This window comes from Microtus oregoni, unplaced genomic scaffold (assembly GCF_018167655.1).
Source record: "Microtus oregoni isolate MIOR12 unplaced genomic scaffold, Mior012 000015F_ref0000493, whole genome shotgun sequence".
In the NCBI taxonomy this organism is placed as follows: domain Eukaryota; kingdom Metazoa; phylum Chordata; class Mammalia; order Rodentia; family Cricetidae; genus Microtus; species Microtus oregoni.
Genome location: NW_024543074.1, coordinates 10608638 through 10620978, shown reverse-complemented (window position 1 = coordinate 10620978; position 12341 = coordinate 10608638). Strand labels below are relative to the sequence as shown.

General features: G+C 46.6%; 2 protein-coding genes across 2 annotated transcripts; both read right to left on the bottom strand.

The window, feature by feature from the left end:
- Positions 1-2929: 2929 nt before the first annotated feature.
- LOC121456853 (olfactory receptor 4D1-like) lies at positions 2930-3865 on the bottom strand. The gene has a single exon (XM_041665341.1). It carries the CDS (start codon positions 3863-3865, stop codon positions 2930-2932), a length of 936 nt encoding a protein of 311 aa, XP_041521275.1.
- Positions 3866-7750: 3885 nt separating this feature from the next.
- On the bottom strand, positions 7751-8692 carry LOC121456876 (olfactory receptor 4D1). Its single transcript, XM_041665389.1, has one exon. It carries the CDS (start codon positions 8690-8692, stop codon positions 7751-7753), a length of 942 nt encoding a protein of 313 aa, XP_041521323.1.
- Between the last annotated feature and the right edge of the window lie 3649 nt (positions 8693-12341).

Sequence of the window (12341 nt, the reverse complement as noted above, 5' to 3'; positions counted from 1 at the left end):
ATCCCTTATCTCCAAGCCACCAGGAGTTGATTACATTTCAGCATGTGAATGTAGGGAGAACACAAAAATTTACCCAATAACAGTTCCTATGAGGAGAAGTTGGGAAGATTTATAGTAGAAAGATCTTTAACTCGTTTTTACAGCTTCAAGTACAATTTTCAAAGTAAAAAGTTCAACTAGAAACATTTTTAAGATTGGGCATGGTGTCGCACACCTTGAATCTCAGCACTTGGAAAGCAGAAGTAGGAAGATCTCTGTGAGTTCAAAGCCAACCTGATCTACATAGCAAGTTCCAGGAGAGCCAGGACAATGTAGAGAGACCCTGGCTTAAAACACACACACACACACACACACACACACACACACACACACACCTCTACTATCTATCTGTCTATCTATCTATCTATACATCTATCTATCGATCTATTATCTATCATCTATCTGTCCATCTATCATCTATCTATCTATCATCTATCTATCTATCTATCTATCTATCTATCTATCTATCATCTATCTATCTATCTATCTCTTCCTTGAATTGTCACTGGTTTTCTGAAGTTCTTCTTTCTCCAGTTTCTCATTTTGTTGGGTTTTAGTACCTGTCTTTTATGGTGGAAGACTTCTTCATCTGCCTGATTATCTGTGCTTAGGCATTACAATTTGAACTCAAACCACTCACAAGCTCCCCGGATGCTGGGTGTGACCAGGGCTTGGGGGTGTGTCAGTTGTTTTTTGAGAAGCCCCCTGAGTGATGCAATGCACCTTTACACCTGGGCTTTTCTTTTTTTTATTGTCTCTAAATAAAGTGTTCTGTTAGCTCTCCCATCTCAGAGTTCTGCAGTAGCAGGGGGAAGACCAGGAGGGAGACCCGCCCTCGGCCTGTATGAGTTCTCAGCAGCTGACCTTGGTTTCCCTGGTCCTCTCAGCTTGCCATGCTACGTGTTGGCTTCACCAGGCGTTTGAGTTGGTGACCCCTGACCACTGTAGCATTCTCCTCTCATTGTCAGGACTTTTTATTCAAGACAACGCTGTCACCTCCTGTTGTCTTGGGTACCACATGAAGACACTGTGGTTTGACCTGGAAGAAAGGCGAGATATTCCCCTGTCCTTTTCTGGACAGACTGAGCTGACCACAGTGCTGGCCAAGTGGGCCCTATGAGGATTCTACTGAGGTAGTTCTAGGGAATTTTCTCCTCCAACACACACACACACACACACACACACACACTCTCTCTCTCTCTCTCTCTCTCTCTCTCTCACACACACACACACACACAGAATCATTTTGTGCTTTTCCCTTTTATTTTGTCCTGCTATATGTAAAAATGAGAAGATATGACATCCAGAACTCTGGCATCCACATTCGGCATGAGAGGAAAGGTAAGGCATCACTAGGAAGACAATGGAGCCATAATATATTTTGATCTGCTGAATTAACCAACTCAAAAGTACTTGTCCTTGGGTCTTCTATCTGAGACAGCGGTTTCCTCCTTATTTGAGGTGTCATTAGCTTAGTCAGCTGTTGGCCAGCAAAGGCATCTCATTGGTACAGATCTCAGAGGAGATGGCCAGTGTTTTCTGGACAATTTACTCCACCCCCACTCCGGTCCAGAAGTATCACACAGTAAGCACCACATTGAGGGTGGGGGTTGTTGTCACACAGAGTGAAGATGGGAGATTTGTCCAGCATGGTGGATCAGGAGGTTGTGACAGAGAAAACATCTGGGGGACCACAGACACAGACCCTGCTCCTGGAGAAGAGGCGACCTGGAGGTTGTGAACGGTGTCATGAGACATTTAAAAGTCTTTACTGTGAAGGGACAACCTGACTGAGATGACACTGAACACACAAGCCCATGTCGCTCTCCTCTCTAGTCCAGCCTTTGCCTGTGAATATGGATAAAAGTCTGAGGAAGAAACAGAGACAGGACAGATGCAGAGCTGCCATCACGGTGCACAGAGAAACCAGGAGGAGCCCATGACTTCCATATCTCATTTGGGATGGCGCTGGAGGGAAGCGGGGAAGCTCCTGCATTGGTTTGCAAAATGGTGCACCTCAGGAAGACACAGAGAAAACACACAGAGACAATGCAGGAGGAGAGGGCAAGGCTAGGATGCAGGGGAATGGAGAAATATCTGCTTGCCAGATACAGTTCAAGGCACTTGGAGGCTTTCAGAGAAATGCTCTGCACCCTTGGCCCCCGGGGGCTTTCCCTCCAGGGTGGGGATCCCCACCTGTGGCCCCGAGGCTAGACTCAGTGGAACCACATTCTCCTAACACTTGCTTTGACTTTGAGCAGGTCGCTGTGTTCTGAGTGCCCCTGTTGGTAAAACTGTTTAACAGGATGGTAACCTATCCACTGTCACGTTTCTGAGGACAGATGAGACACAGGTGTGAGAGTCCCTAACACAGTTCCTGTTACAGGAGTGGGCTATCAAGGACTATTAGTGAAATCCAACTTGAATTTTGTGAGGGCTTTCCTTTGCATTTACCCGGGATCATGCAAGCTCAGGGAAATTTGCCATTTAAAGTCATCGGGTTTAACATTCGCTGCTGTGGGATAATGCTCTTGTACACTCTAAAGATTTCTCACTGACATTGGTTTAATAAAATGCTGATTGGCCAGTAGCCAGGCTGGAAGTATAAGTGGATTAATCAGAGTAGGAGAATTCTGGAAACAGGAAAGGCAGAGATGAAGTCACCAGCCAGACACAGAGGAAGCAAAATGAGAATGCTTTACTGAGAAAAGGTACCAAGCCATGTGGCTAAACATAGACAAGAATTATGGGTTAATATAATACAATTTTAAGAGCTAGTAAAGAATAAGTCTAAGCTAATAGGCCAAGCCGTTTATAATTAAGCCTCTGTATGTTTCTTTGGAACTGAACAGCTACAGAGCCAGGCAGGAGAGAAACTACTGTCTATAATTTACTCCCGGTTGCAAATTGTTAGGTTCTTTGCTAATTTCTTCATGGCTGCCTGCATCTCCTGGTTTCTGAGGGTGTAGATCATGGGGTTGAGCATGGGGGTCAAGACTGTGTAGCTGATGGACACAGCCTTGTCCAAGGGAAAGGGAGTGAACGGCCGAGAATAGATATAGATGCAGGGGATGAAGATCATAGACACCACGATGATGTGCGTGGTGCACGTGGAAGCCGCCTTCCTCCTTGCCTGCCCTGAGTGAGACCTCAGCATCACCAGGATGACAGTGTAAGAGATGAGAAGGAGGAGGAACCAGATGAGGACCAGCATCCCACTGTTGGAGATCATGAGGAACTCCAGCAGGGAGGTGTCTGTGCAGGCGAGTCTCAGCACTTGGGGGACATCACAGAAGAAGTTATCCAGGACATTGGGGCCACAGAAAGGCAGTGGGAGCATCAGAGACAGCTGGACAATGGAATGGGCAAAGCCACCTATCCAGGCAGCCACCACCAGCCCCACGCACAGCCTGGTGTTCATGATGGAGACATAGTGGAGGGGCCGGGAGATGGCTATGTAACGATCATAGGCCATCACGGAGAGGAAGAAGACAGTCCCCCCACCCAAAAAGTGGAAGAAGAAGATCTGGACCATGCAGCCCTGGTAGGAGATGGTCTTGGTCTCATGAAAGAAGTCCACCAGCATCTTTGGGCAGGTGACTGAGGAGAAGCAGAGGTCTATGACAGCCAGATTGCGGAGCAGGAAGTACATAGGTGTGTGGAGCCTGGCATCCGAGGTCACCGTGACTATGATAAGGAGGTTTCCCATCACAGTCGTGCTGTAGACAAACAAGAACACCAAAAACAGGAAGAACTGGAGCTCGGGACTCTGTGAGAACCCTGTCAAGATGAACTCTGACACCCATGTGAGGTTGGTCTGGTCCATAGTGTCTTCTCCATGCGCTTAGAAGAAATGGATGATGATATGTCTCCCTGCCCTTTTCAGTATCAGAATTGTTCGGGTCCCTAGGATGGCACCTCATGTGAAGACCACGACATCACTTGCCAGCTCGGCTCTGTGGAGTTGGTGAGGAGCTGCTGCAGTGCACATTCATGAGATAGGGATTTTGTTTACCTGTCTGTCTGTTCAGGACAGGGGGTCACTATGTAGCCCAAGCAGGCCTCAGACTCCTGAATCCTCCATGAGATCTCTTAAAGCCATCCGCAAGATCCTGGGACCTGCCTTTCCATGCTTGACAGAGTGACAGGAAGACATTCAGAATGAGACACTCTGGAGCAAATTATGGGTCTTTATTTCCCTTAAGATCTGATCAAGAATAACAGGCTTACTTTGTTAAGATCTCAGTCTGTCCATGCATACAAAGAAAAGGGCTTTCCTAGCTAGGCGTGGTGGTGCAAGCCTATAGTCATAGCATTCAAGAGGTGGAGGCAGGAGGACCAGGAGTTCTTGATCAACCTTGTCTACACAGGTATAAGAGACCAGCCTGAGCTACCTGTCCTCCAATCTTTAAGAGAGGGTGGGGCTTTCTTTACAGGCTTTTCTGTGGGACTGGAGAGGATGCCACCTTTGAAACCCTTGTGCTTGCACTGGTGGGCAATGCTCTCCAGCCCGGGTTTCCCAGGCAGCCCTTCTCCTCCCTCGACTCAGGTTTACATTTTTGCAAAGCTTCTTTCACGGTTGATTGTTTTTCCCCCAAGTTTCAATCACAAGGGTCTGAATTTCACAATTAATCTGCTGCCAGCAGTATGCAGCCTGGGTATAGGCAATACTTAATGAGATTCTGCTGACAGTTGCAGGGTAGGTGAGAGTTACAAAGATGCACAGTTTCATGCCAGGACCGCTAGACACAGCAGGAGACCTGGAGTCCTGTTCCTTCCCATTCCCTTACCAGGTAAGGCTCCACGGGACACCGTGCAGGCAAAGGGAGCCAGGGATGGGCAATCCCTGAGAGGGAGGAGGATGACACTCAGAGCTCTTCCGGGAGGAGCTTGATTTTATCACCTGCCGCAAATCTAAGGAGAAAGACTTGGAGCTGGTAAAGCCAAAGAAAATTCCAAGGAAAAGAATGGAAAATAAAAGAGGTTAAGAGGGAAAAGGAAACGCCGGGTTAGGGAAACACATGACGTAGAAATGGAAAGCCCAATGGATAGAAGACTGACAGGGTGAGGGCAAGGGGTCTCCCCACCGTCCTATCCTGTCTCTGTCTCCCCCATGCTTCCCCCTCTAGCCTGCTGCAATCTATGAGCTGCTGGATCCCATCATGTCTCTTCCCATTCTCCACGTCTGTGTGCTCTCCGCTCCTGTCTCCGTTCACACAGCAGCCTGGGAGGCCGTTCTGAAAGAGGATGCGGCCATGCTCCTTCCTTGTCATATACTGAATGGCCACCTCGTGCCCACAGCTTAAAGCTCCGACTCTGAGAAGCTGCACAAAATCCTGTACACAGAAACCGCAGAGAATAAAAACCCTGCACACTGCGTGCAACTCCCCCAGCATTCCACGTGAGGCTGGAAAGGTCACCTCCATATCCCACACCTCTGTAATCAGTGTCCCTGTTACCCAAGAACCAACAGCTATCTGAGGAATTCACAGTTTCTACATACACCATCCACTCAACTAAACCTGAATCTTCGGTAAGAGCTCCTGCTTCCTTAAATAACTTTTGTTAGGAATCCAACCTAGAAACCCAGACACACCTCTCTCTGGCTCCTTTTCCTGCATCTCCCACAAGAACTAATTCTCCACCTTCCTGGGCTCCAACCATACTTCATAAGCATCTCTGGGTCAGCGCTGAACACTTTTCCTGTGACCTCCTTAACCGATGGCAAATCCAGTGACAGCATCCATGACAGCAACTCTGATTTAGAAGATGCTCCAACAACATCTTCCAGTTTCATGGAATGGTTTTAGGCGACCTTGCTTTGTAGACTGTGGAGACATGAGCTGTGGTTTTGCCCATTCTTTCTGTCTTTTGCTCTCAGCATCCTCCCTCCCAACAGCAGGGTCGATTCTAAGCTCAGCTGCTCCCCGTGTAGCCTGGAACACCTGTTTTTATCTTCACAGCCGCCATGCCTGCAGTACCTCCCGTCTCCCCCACAGTTCACACTCACTTCTAGGCAAGCCTGTGCTGCTACTCACTTATTCTTACCTTCTGCTGAACATTTGCAAGGCCCTTCTAACAGCTGCCAGTGTACGGGAAAGCAAACCCTTTCCTCTCACCGTGCTTCAGTCCAGCACGGGACTGCATGGCTTACATCTTCTTGGAGGTCCTTTGCATGGCGTCAGCTTCCTATTCCTTGGCCATCACTCATGTGGGCTATGTGTGTGGGGTCCTAGAGGAAGAGGGAATGTCCTCAGGGTAAACCTATTGGACAGGGCTCAGGAGGCTGAGCTGGGCTCATTACTACTGGGACCTGGGCAACAATGGGACTTGTTAAAAAGTTTCTGTATGTCTCAAAACCCAGTTCTTTTTTGTTTTTCAGGAGTCTCCCTTGAGGACCCAAAGCACCAAGAAAAGCAGCAATTGTGCTTTAGGGTTTGCCATTCATGATCTTAAAAGACAAGATCTGCCACAGGGGCTGGTGAGATGGCTCAGCGGCTAAGGGCACTTAGTGTCTTGCAGAGGATCCAGGTTCAATTCCCAGCACCCACGTTCTGGTGAACTAGCATCTGTAACTCCAGCTCCAGGAGCTCTGAAGCCCTCTTATAGCCTGAAGCTCTCTTTTCTGCCCTCTCTGGGCACCAGGCTGCATGTGGGGCACATTTCCACATGCAGGCAAAAATTTGTGCATATGCATTTAAAAGTAAAATACCTTCTAATATCTAATGAAAATGGATAAATGTGTGAGGAAAAAAAACAGGGAGGAAAAAACAGAGATGGGACAGACTCAGAACTGCCATCATGGTGCACAGAGAAACCAGGAGGAGCCCGTGACTTCCATGTCTTGGTGGGGATGGCACCAGAGGGAAGCAGGGGAAGCTCTTGCATTGTGGTCTAAACTTAGCATCACCTTATGCTGAGACTTTTGCAAAATGTTGTATACGCCACAGTGAATAAATGTACAGAAATAAAGTTATGATAAAACCAGGTACCAGAAGGTTAGAGAAAAAAAAAGAGAGAAACACCTGTCCTTGTCAGACGCAACTGAAGGCACCAGGAGATTTTCTGGGGAATGTTGCATGTTCTCGGGTCCTCTCAAAGCTCTCATCCCAACTGGGAGGTCACATCTGTGCCTCTCAACTTGGAGGAACTAAGTTCTATTGTTCAGTTGCTTTTACTTTGACCAAGTAGCCAGATCTTTAGCTTTCTTATCTGTAACGTTTTAATAAAAAGTATGAAAGAATCCAATAGTGCCTGACACAAGAGTAGCTCATCAAGATATATTACTGTAATCTGATTTGTTGGTATGTGTGTGTGTCAGCACGCGTGTGTGCGCGCACGCAAGAATGTGTGCCCATGCGGAGGCCAGAGAGCGAGCTCAGGAATTGTTCCTCAGATACTGTCTACAAGAGTTTTTTTTACACAGTGTATCTCATCGGTCTTGAAATTATCAAAGTTGATTATCCAGGGATCCCCAGCACCCATGTCCCCTTCTCCAGCTCTCCAGTTCTGGGGTTACAGGCAGGCACAGCTACACCTGGGATTTTGCATGAGAGTTCTGTGGATCAAATTAAGGTCTTTGTGTTCTCAAGATAAACACTTCACAGCTGGGCTTTCTCCCTAGTCCTGGTCATTCTGTATAAGGACTTCCATCTGCTTTTCTCCCTGTGTAACTCAGTCCGGGGAAAGTTGGTGTTGAGACCCAGTTTATTTAAATTTCATCCCCTTTACTAAGCACGAAGTGTTTTGCTAGTCTCTTCATGGCTGCCTGCATCTCCTGGTTTCTGAGGGTGTAGATCATGGGGTTGAGCATGGGGGTCAAGACTGTGTAGCTGATGGACACAGCCTTGTCCAAGGGAAAGGGAGTGAACGGCCGAGAATAGATATAGATGCAGGGGATGAAGATCATAGACACCACGATGATGTGCGTGGTGCACGTGGAAGCCGCCTTCCTCCTTGCCTGCCCTGAGTGAGACCTCAGCATCACCAGGATGACAGTGTAAGAGATGAGAAGGAGGAGGAACCAGATGAGGACCAGCATCCCACTGTTGGAGATCATGAGGAACTCCAGCAGGGAGGTGTCTGTGCAGGCAAGTCTCAGCACTTGGGGTACATCACAGTAAAAGTTATCCAGGACACTGGGGCCACAGAAGGGCAGTGGGAGCATCAGAGACAGCTGGACAATGGAATGGGCAAAGCCGCCTATCCAGGCAGCCACCACCAGCCCCACGCACAGCCTGGTGTTCATGATGGAGACATAGTGGAGGGGCCGGGAGATGGCTATGTAACGGTCATAGGCCATCACGGAGAGGAAGAAGACAGTCCCACCGCCCAGGAGGTGGAAGAAGAAGATCTGGACCATGCAGCCCTGGTAGGAGATGGTCTTGGTCTCATGAAAGAAGTCCACCAGCATCTTGGGGGAGGTGACTGTGGAATAGCTGAGGTCTATGACAGCCAGGTTTCGGAGTAGAAAATACATAGGCATGTCCAGCCGGGGATCAAAGGTCACCGTGACCATGATAAGGAGGTTTCCTACCACAGTGGTGACGTAGACAAACAGGAACACCACGAACAGGAGTTTTTGGAGTTCTTGAGTCTGTGAGAACCCTAACAGAATAAATTCTGACACCCATGTGATGTTCTGGGGTTCCATGGGGCCCTCCCCTTGTGCCTAGAGAGAGATGACACCAAATAAAACATTGTGAGTTCAATCAGGATTTTTTTTTTGCTTGCTTGCTTTGGAGGATCAAGATTGGTTGGCCAAAGTGATTTCAAGGTATGACTTGACAGAACTTCCTGGGCGGATAAAGACTTTGCCTAATTCCTGCAGGCTTAGCTCCCTGGCCACATCTGGTCACAGCCATCAATAGGTAAGCTCCCCTGGACCGCAGTGTATTTGTGCGATGGTTTATTTCTCTTTTTTTATACAAGCATACGGCCTTGTGAAATCTAACTTTGACAAATCTGCTTGAATCTATTTGTAAATAAACAAGTCATTGCATACCTGGGACCGCAGGCCCAGTCACCTATGAGCATAAATCATGAGAGGGTACAGAGACTAAGGACTTTAGGTAAACAGAGGCTGCATGGCAGGAATTTGTGGGCGGGGTATGCAGACTTGAGGTGTGTGCACTAAGAAAGTGTGATGCACACCGACACACACACACGTGGAGGAAGAGGCAAGCAGATGATGTTGGATAACAAGTGGGCATGATTCACGATTCACGCTGCTTATATTTTCCTACTTCTGTGGGTCTCTAACGGCGTGTGTGTTTCTGCTGCTGAGTAACTTAAGCTCAGGACAAAGGAATTTCCCGAAAACTCTCACACTATGTATTCAAATTTTATGCAAATACTCTGTAGACACATCATGCTAGGCAATCTTTGTGACATTTTCAAATTTAAGTACGGTGACTGATGAGATGACTCAGCAGTTCAAAGCACTTCCTGCTCATTCAAAGGACCCAAGTTTAATTTCCAGTCCCCATGTAGAGTGGCTCACGACTTCCTGTAGGGCCAGGGGATTTGATGCCCTTTTCTGGCCTCTTTAGACGCTGCATTTACACAGATGTAATTGCAAGTAAGATTTCAGTATGGTGAATAGGGACTGGTAGGAAATTCAAGACAGAGCTCTCCAAAAGATTATCTACATCAATGGGCAGTAGCGGTATGCACCTTTAATCCCAGCACTCGGGAGGCAGAGCTGGACGGATTGCTGAGTTCAAGACCAGCTTGGTCTATAGAGAAAGTTCCAGGACAGCCAGGGCTACACAGAGAAATCCTGTCTCAAACAAACAAACAAAAAATTATCTACATCTAAGAGGCAAAACAAGCCCCTAAATATTATCGTGTTAATCATCATGTGACATCCTTATTTATCTTCAAGTATTTGTGTAAAAGAGATGCTCCAGGAAGATGCAGTCTGTTTACCTTGTGACTTTCCTGTCCCCTGGAGGGAGGCAGATCTCTGTGAGTTCAAGGCTAATGAGTTCCAAGACAGCCAGAGTCACATAGTGAGGAGACCCTGTCTTGAAGAAGAGGAGGGGGGGGGGAAGGTGGGAGGGGGAAAAAGGAGGGAGGGAAAGAGGAAGGAAGCAAGAAGGAAGAAAGGACCCCTGGCAACTGGAAGGCCCTACGTGCTCATCAGTGGAAAGGAAGTAATGTGGTGAGATAGGATTAGAAAGCAGCATGCCGGGTAGGAAGCTATGAGACAGGCAGGAGCTGGGCAGAAGCTTCCAGAGGCATTGTGGGGGCTGCCCCAGCAGAGGGCAGGACACTTTTATCTTCGGCTTCTCCCTGTGGTGTAACTCTCTTGCTTGATGGCAGACACGGAAAATGACAGTACAGCCCTTTTTTTTTTTAATCAGTCAGAGTTGCAGGCTGATGTCTCCACGGAGGAATCTTAGTCTTGACCTTGCCTTAAAATGCTCTGTGAAATGGGAGAAGAGGCCAAGCCTGGTCATATGAGCCTGTAGCTCCAGCTGCTCAGGAGACTTAGTCAGGAGGATTGCAAGTTCAAGATCAGCCTGGGTATCAAGCAAACTAAAGGCCATCCTGAGCAACTTGGTGGAATCCTGATTTAAATGAGAGTAAGATGCTGGGAATAGCTCAGTAGCTGGATGCTTACCTCACATGCACAGGGACCTTGTCTGGTACCTGACTGCCCCCAAGAAAAGGATTGAGAGATTTAACTTTTGTCTTTTAAAAATTCAACTCTTGTCTTTTAAAAAATATTCAGAGCTAATTATTACCTATGGAAAAATACTTAAGATTTACCTATAATTCACCAACCACTCAAGAAATTATAAATAAAATATAAGAAGAAATTCATTTCTTGGATTATCACATTGGCAAGATAAGTTGTAAAGACTGGACTCCTCAACACTGAGAGAGACTTGAGGGAGGCAGAAATCACTGTGCCTAACAATTCTGAAGACAACTTGAAATATATATTACATACTTTTTTATATTCTTGCCTATTTGTTAGAACAATAAAATCTTATTCTTAGACTGTATATTTAAGTATATTCCACATAGAATTCTTATAATATCAATAAACCAGAAGCAATGTAAACACGCAAGTACAACATACTATCTAAATAAAACGTGACACCTCCACGTGATGAAATTCTAACTGCAATAAGAACGCATTCTAAAATGACATTTGGGGGCTGGAGAGTTGGATGGCTCAGTGGTTAAGGGCACTGACCGCCTGTCCAGAGGACCCAGGTTCAATTCCAGGCACCCACATGGCAGCTCACAACTGTCGGTAACTCCAAGATCTGACACCCTCATGCAGACATATGTGCAGGTAAAACACCAAAGCACATAAAATAAAAATAATAGTAATAAATTAATGGGCTGGTGAGATGGCTCAGAGGTTAAGAGCACTAGCTGCTGCTCTTCCAGAGGTCCTGAGTTCAATTCCCAGCAACCACATGGTGGCTCACAACCATCTGTACTGAGATCTAGTGCCCTCCTCTGGCATGTGGGCAAACATCGAGGCAGAATGTTGTATACATAAGAAATAAATAAATCTTTAAAAAATTAATTCATTAATTAATAAAATGACATTTGGTTATATTGATTTTATTATATATATTATTTTAAAGAGATAATTACAAAATATTTTTAGCATTTGGAGTTGTTTTTGAGATGGGCTCTCACTCTGAAGCTCTGGCCTGAGTATAAATCAGGCTAGCCTCAAACTTAGGGTGATCTTCTTGGCCCCTGAGTGCTTGGTTTGCAAGCAATGGCCCCCACACTTTGCTGACATTTTGTTACAACGTTAGAAAGGCAGGGGAAAGGATGAAAATAAAAATATCAAATGCTAACAGTAGAAGTAGGTTTACATCTGTGAAGGAACTGACTGCATTTTTCTCCTTCACAATTTTTCTCTTTCCTCATAGTTTAGAAATGGTCACAAGATTTCCACTTAGAAAAAGAAATATTGCAATAAGAAAATAAAGCCTTCCAGGTGAAGTTCAACACCATCCCTGTCTGCTGAGCCCTGTCCTCGTAAAGATGGCCTAAGGGACAGGAACTTCAGAACACCAACAGGAAAGGTGGAGGAGAAAGGGAGGGAGAGGAGGGGAGAAAAGGGGAAAGGAAGGGGGAAGGAGAAGTGTGTGTGTGTGTGTGTGTGTGTGTGTGTGTGTGTGTGTGTATGTAAGAGAACCAACCTCCTCCTGCAAGCTCTGTGAAAAGAAAATGGAAAACAGCAAGCCCCCATTGCACAACAATCCCCCCCTTCTTGTGACAGGCTGTCATTCGCACTCCCCAAGGTCACCTTAATGGTTGCA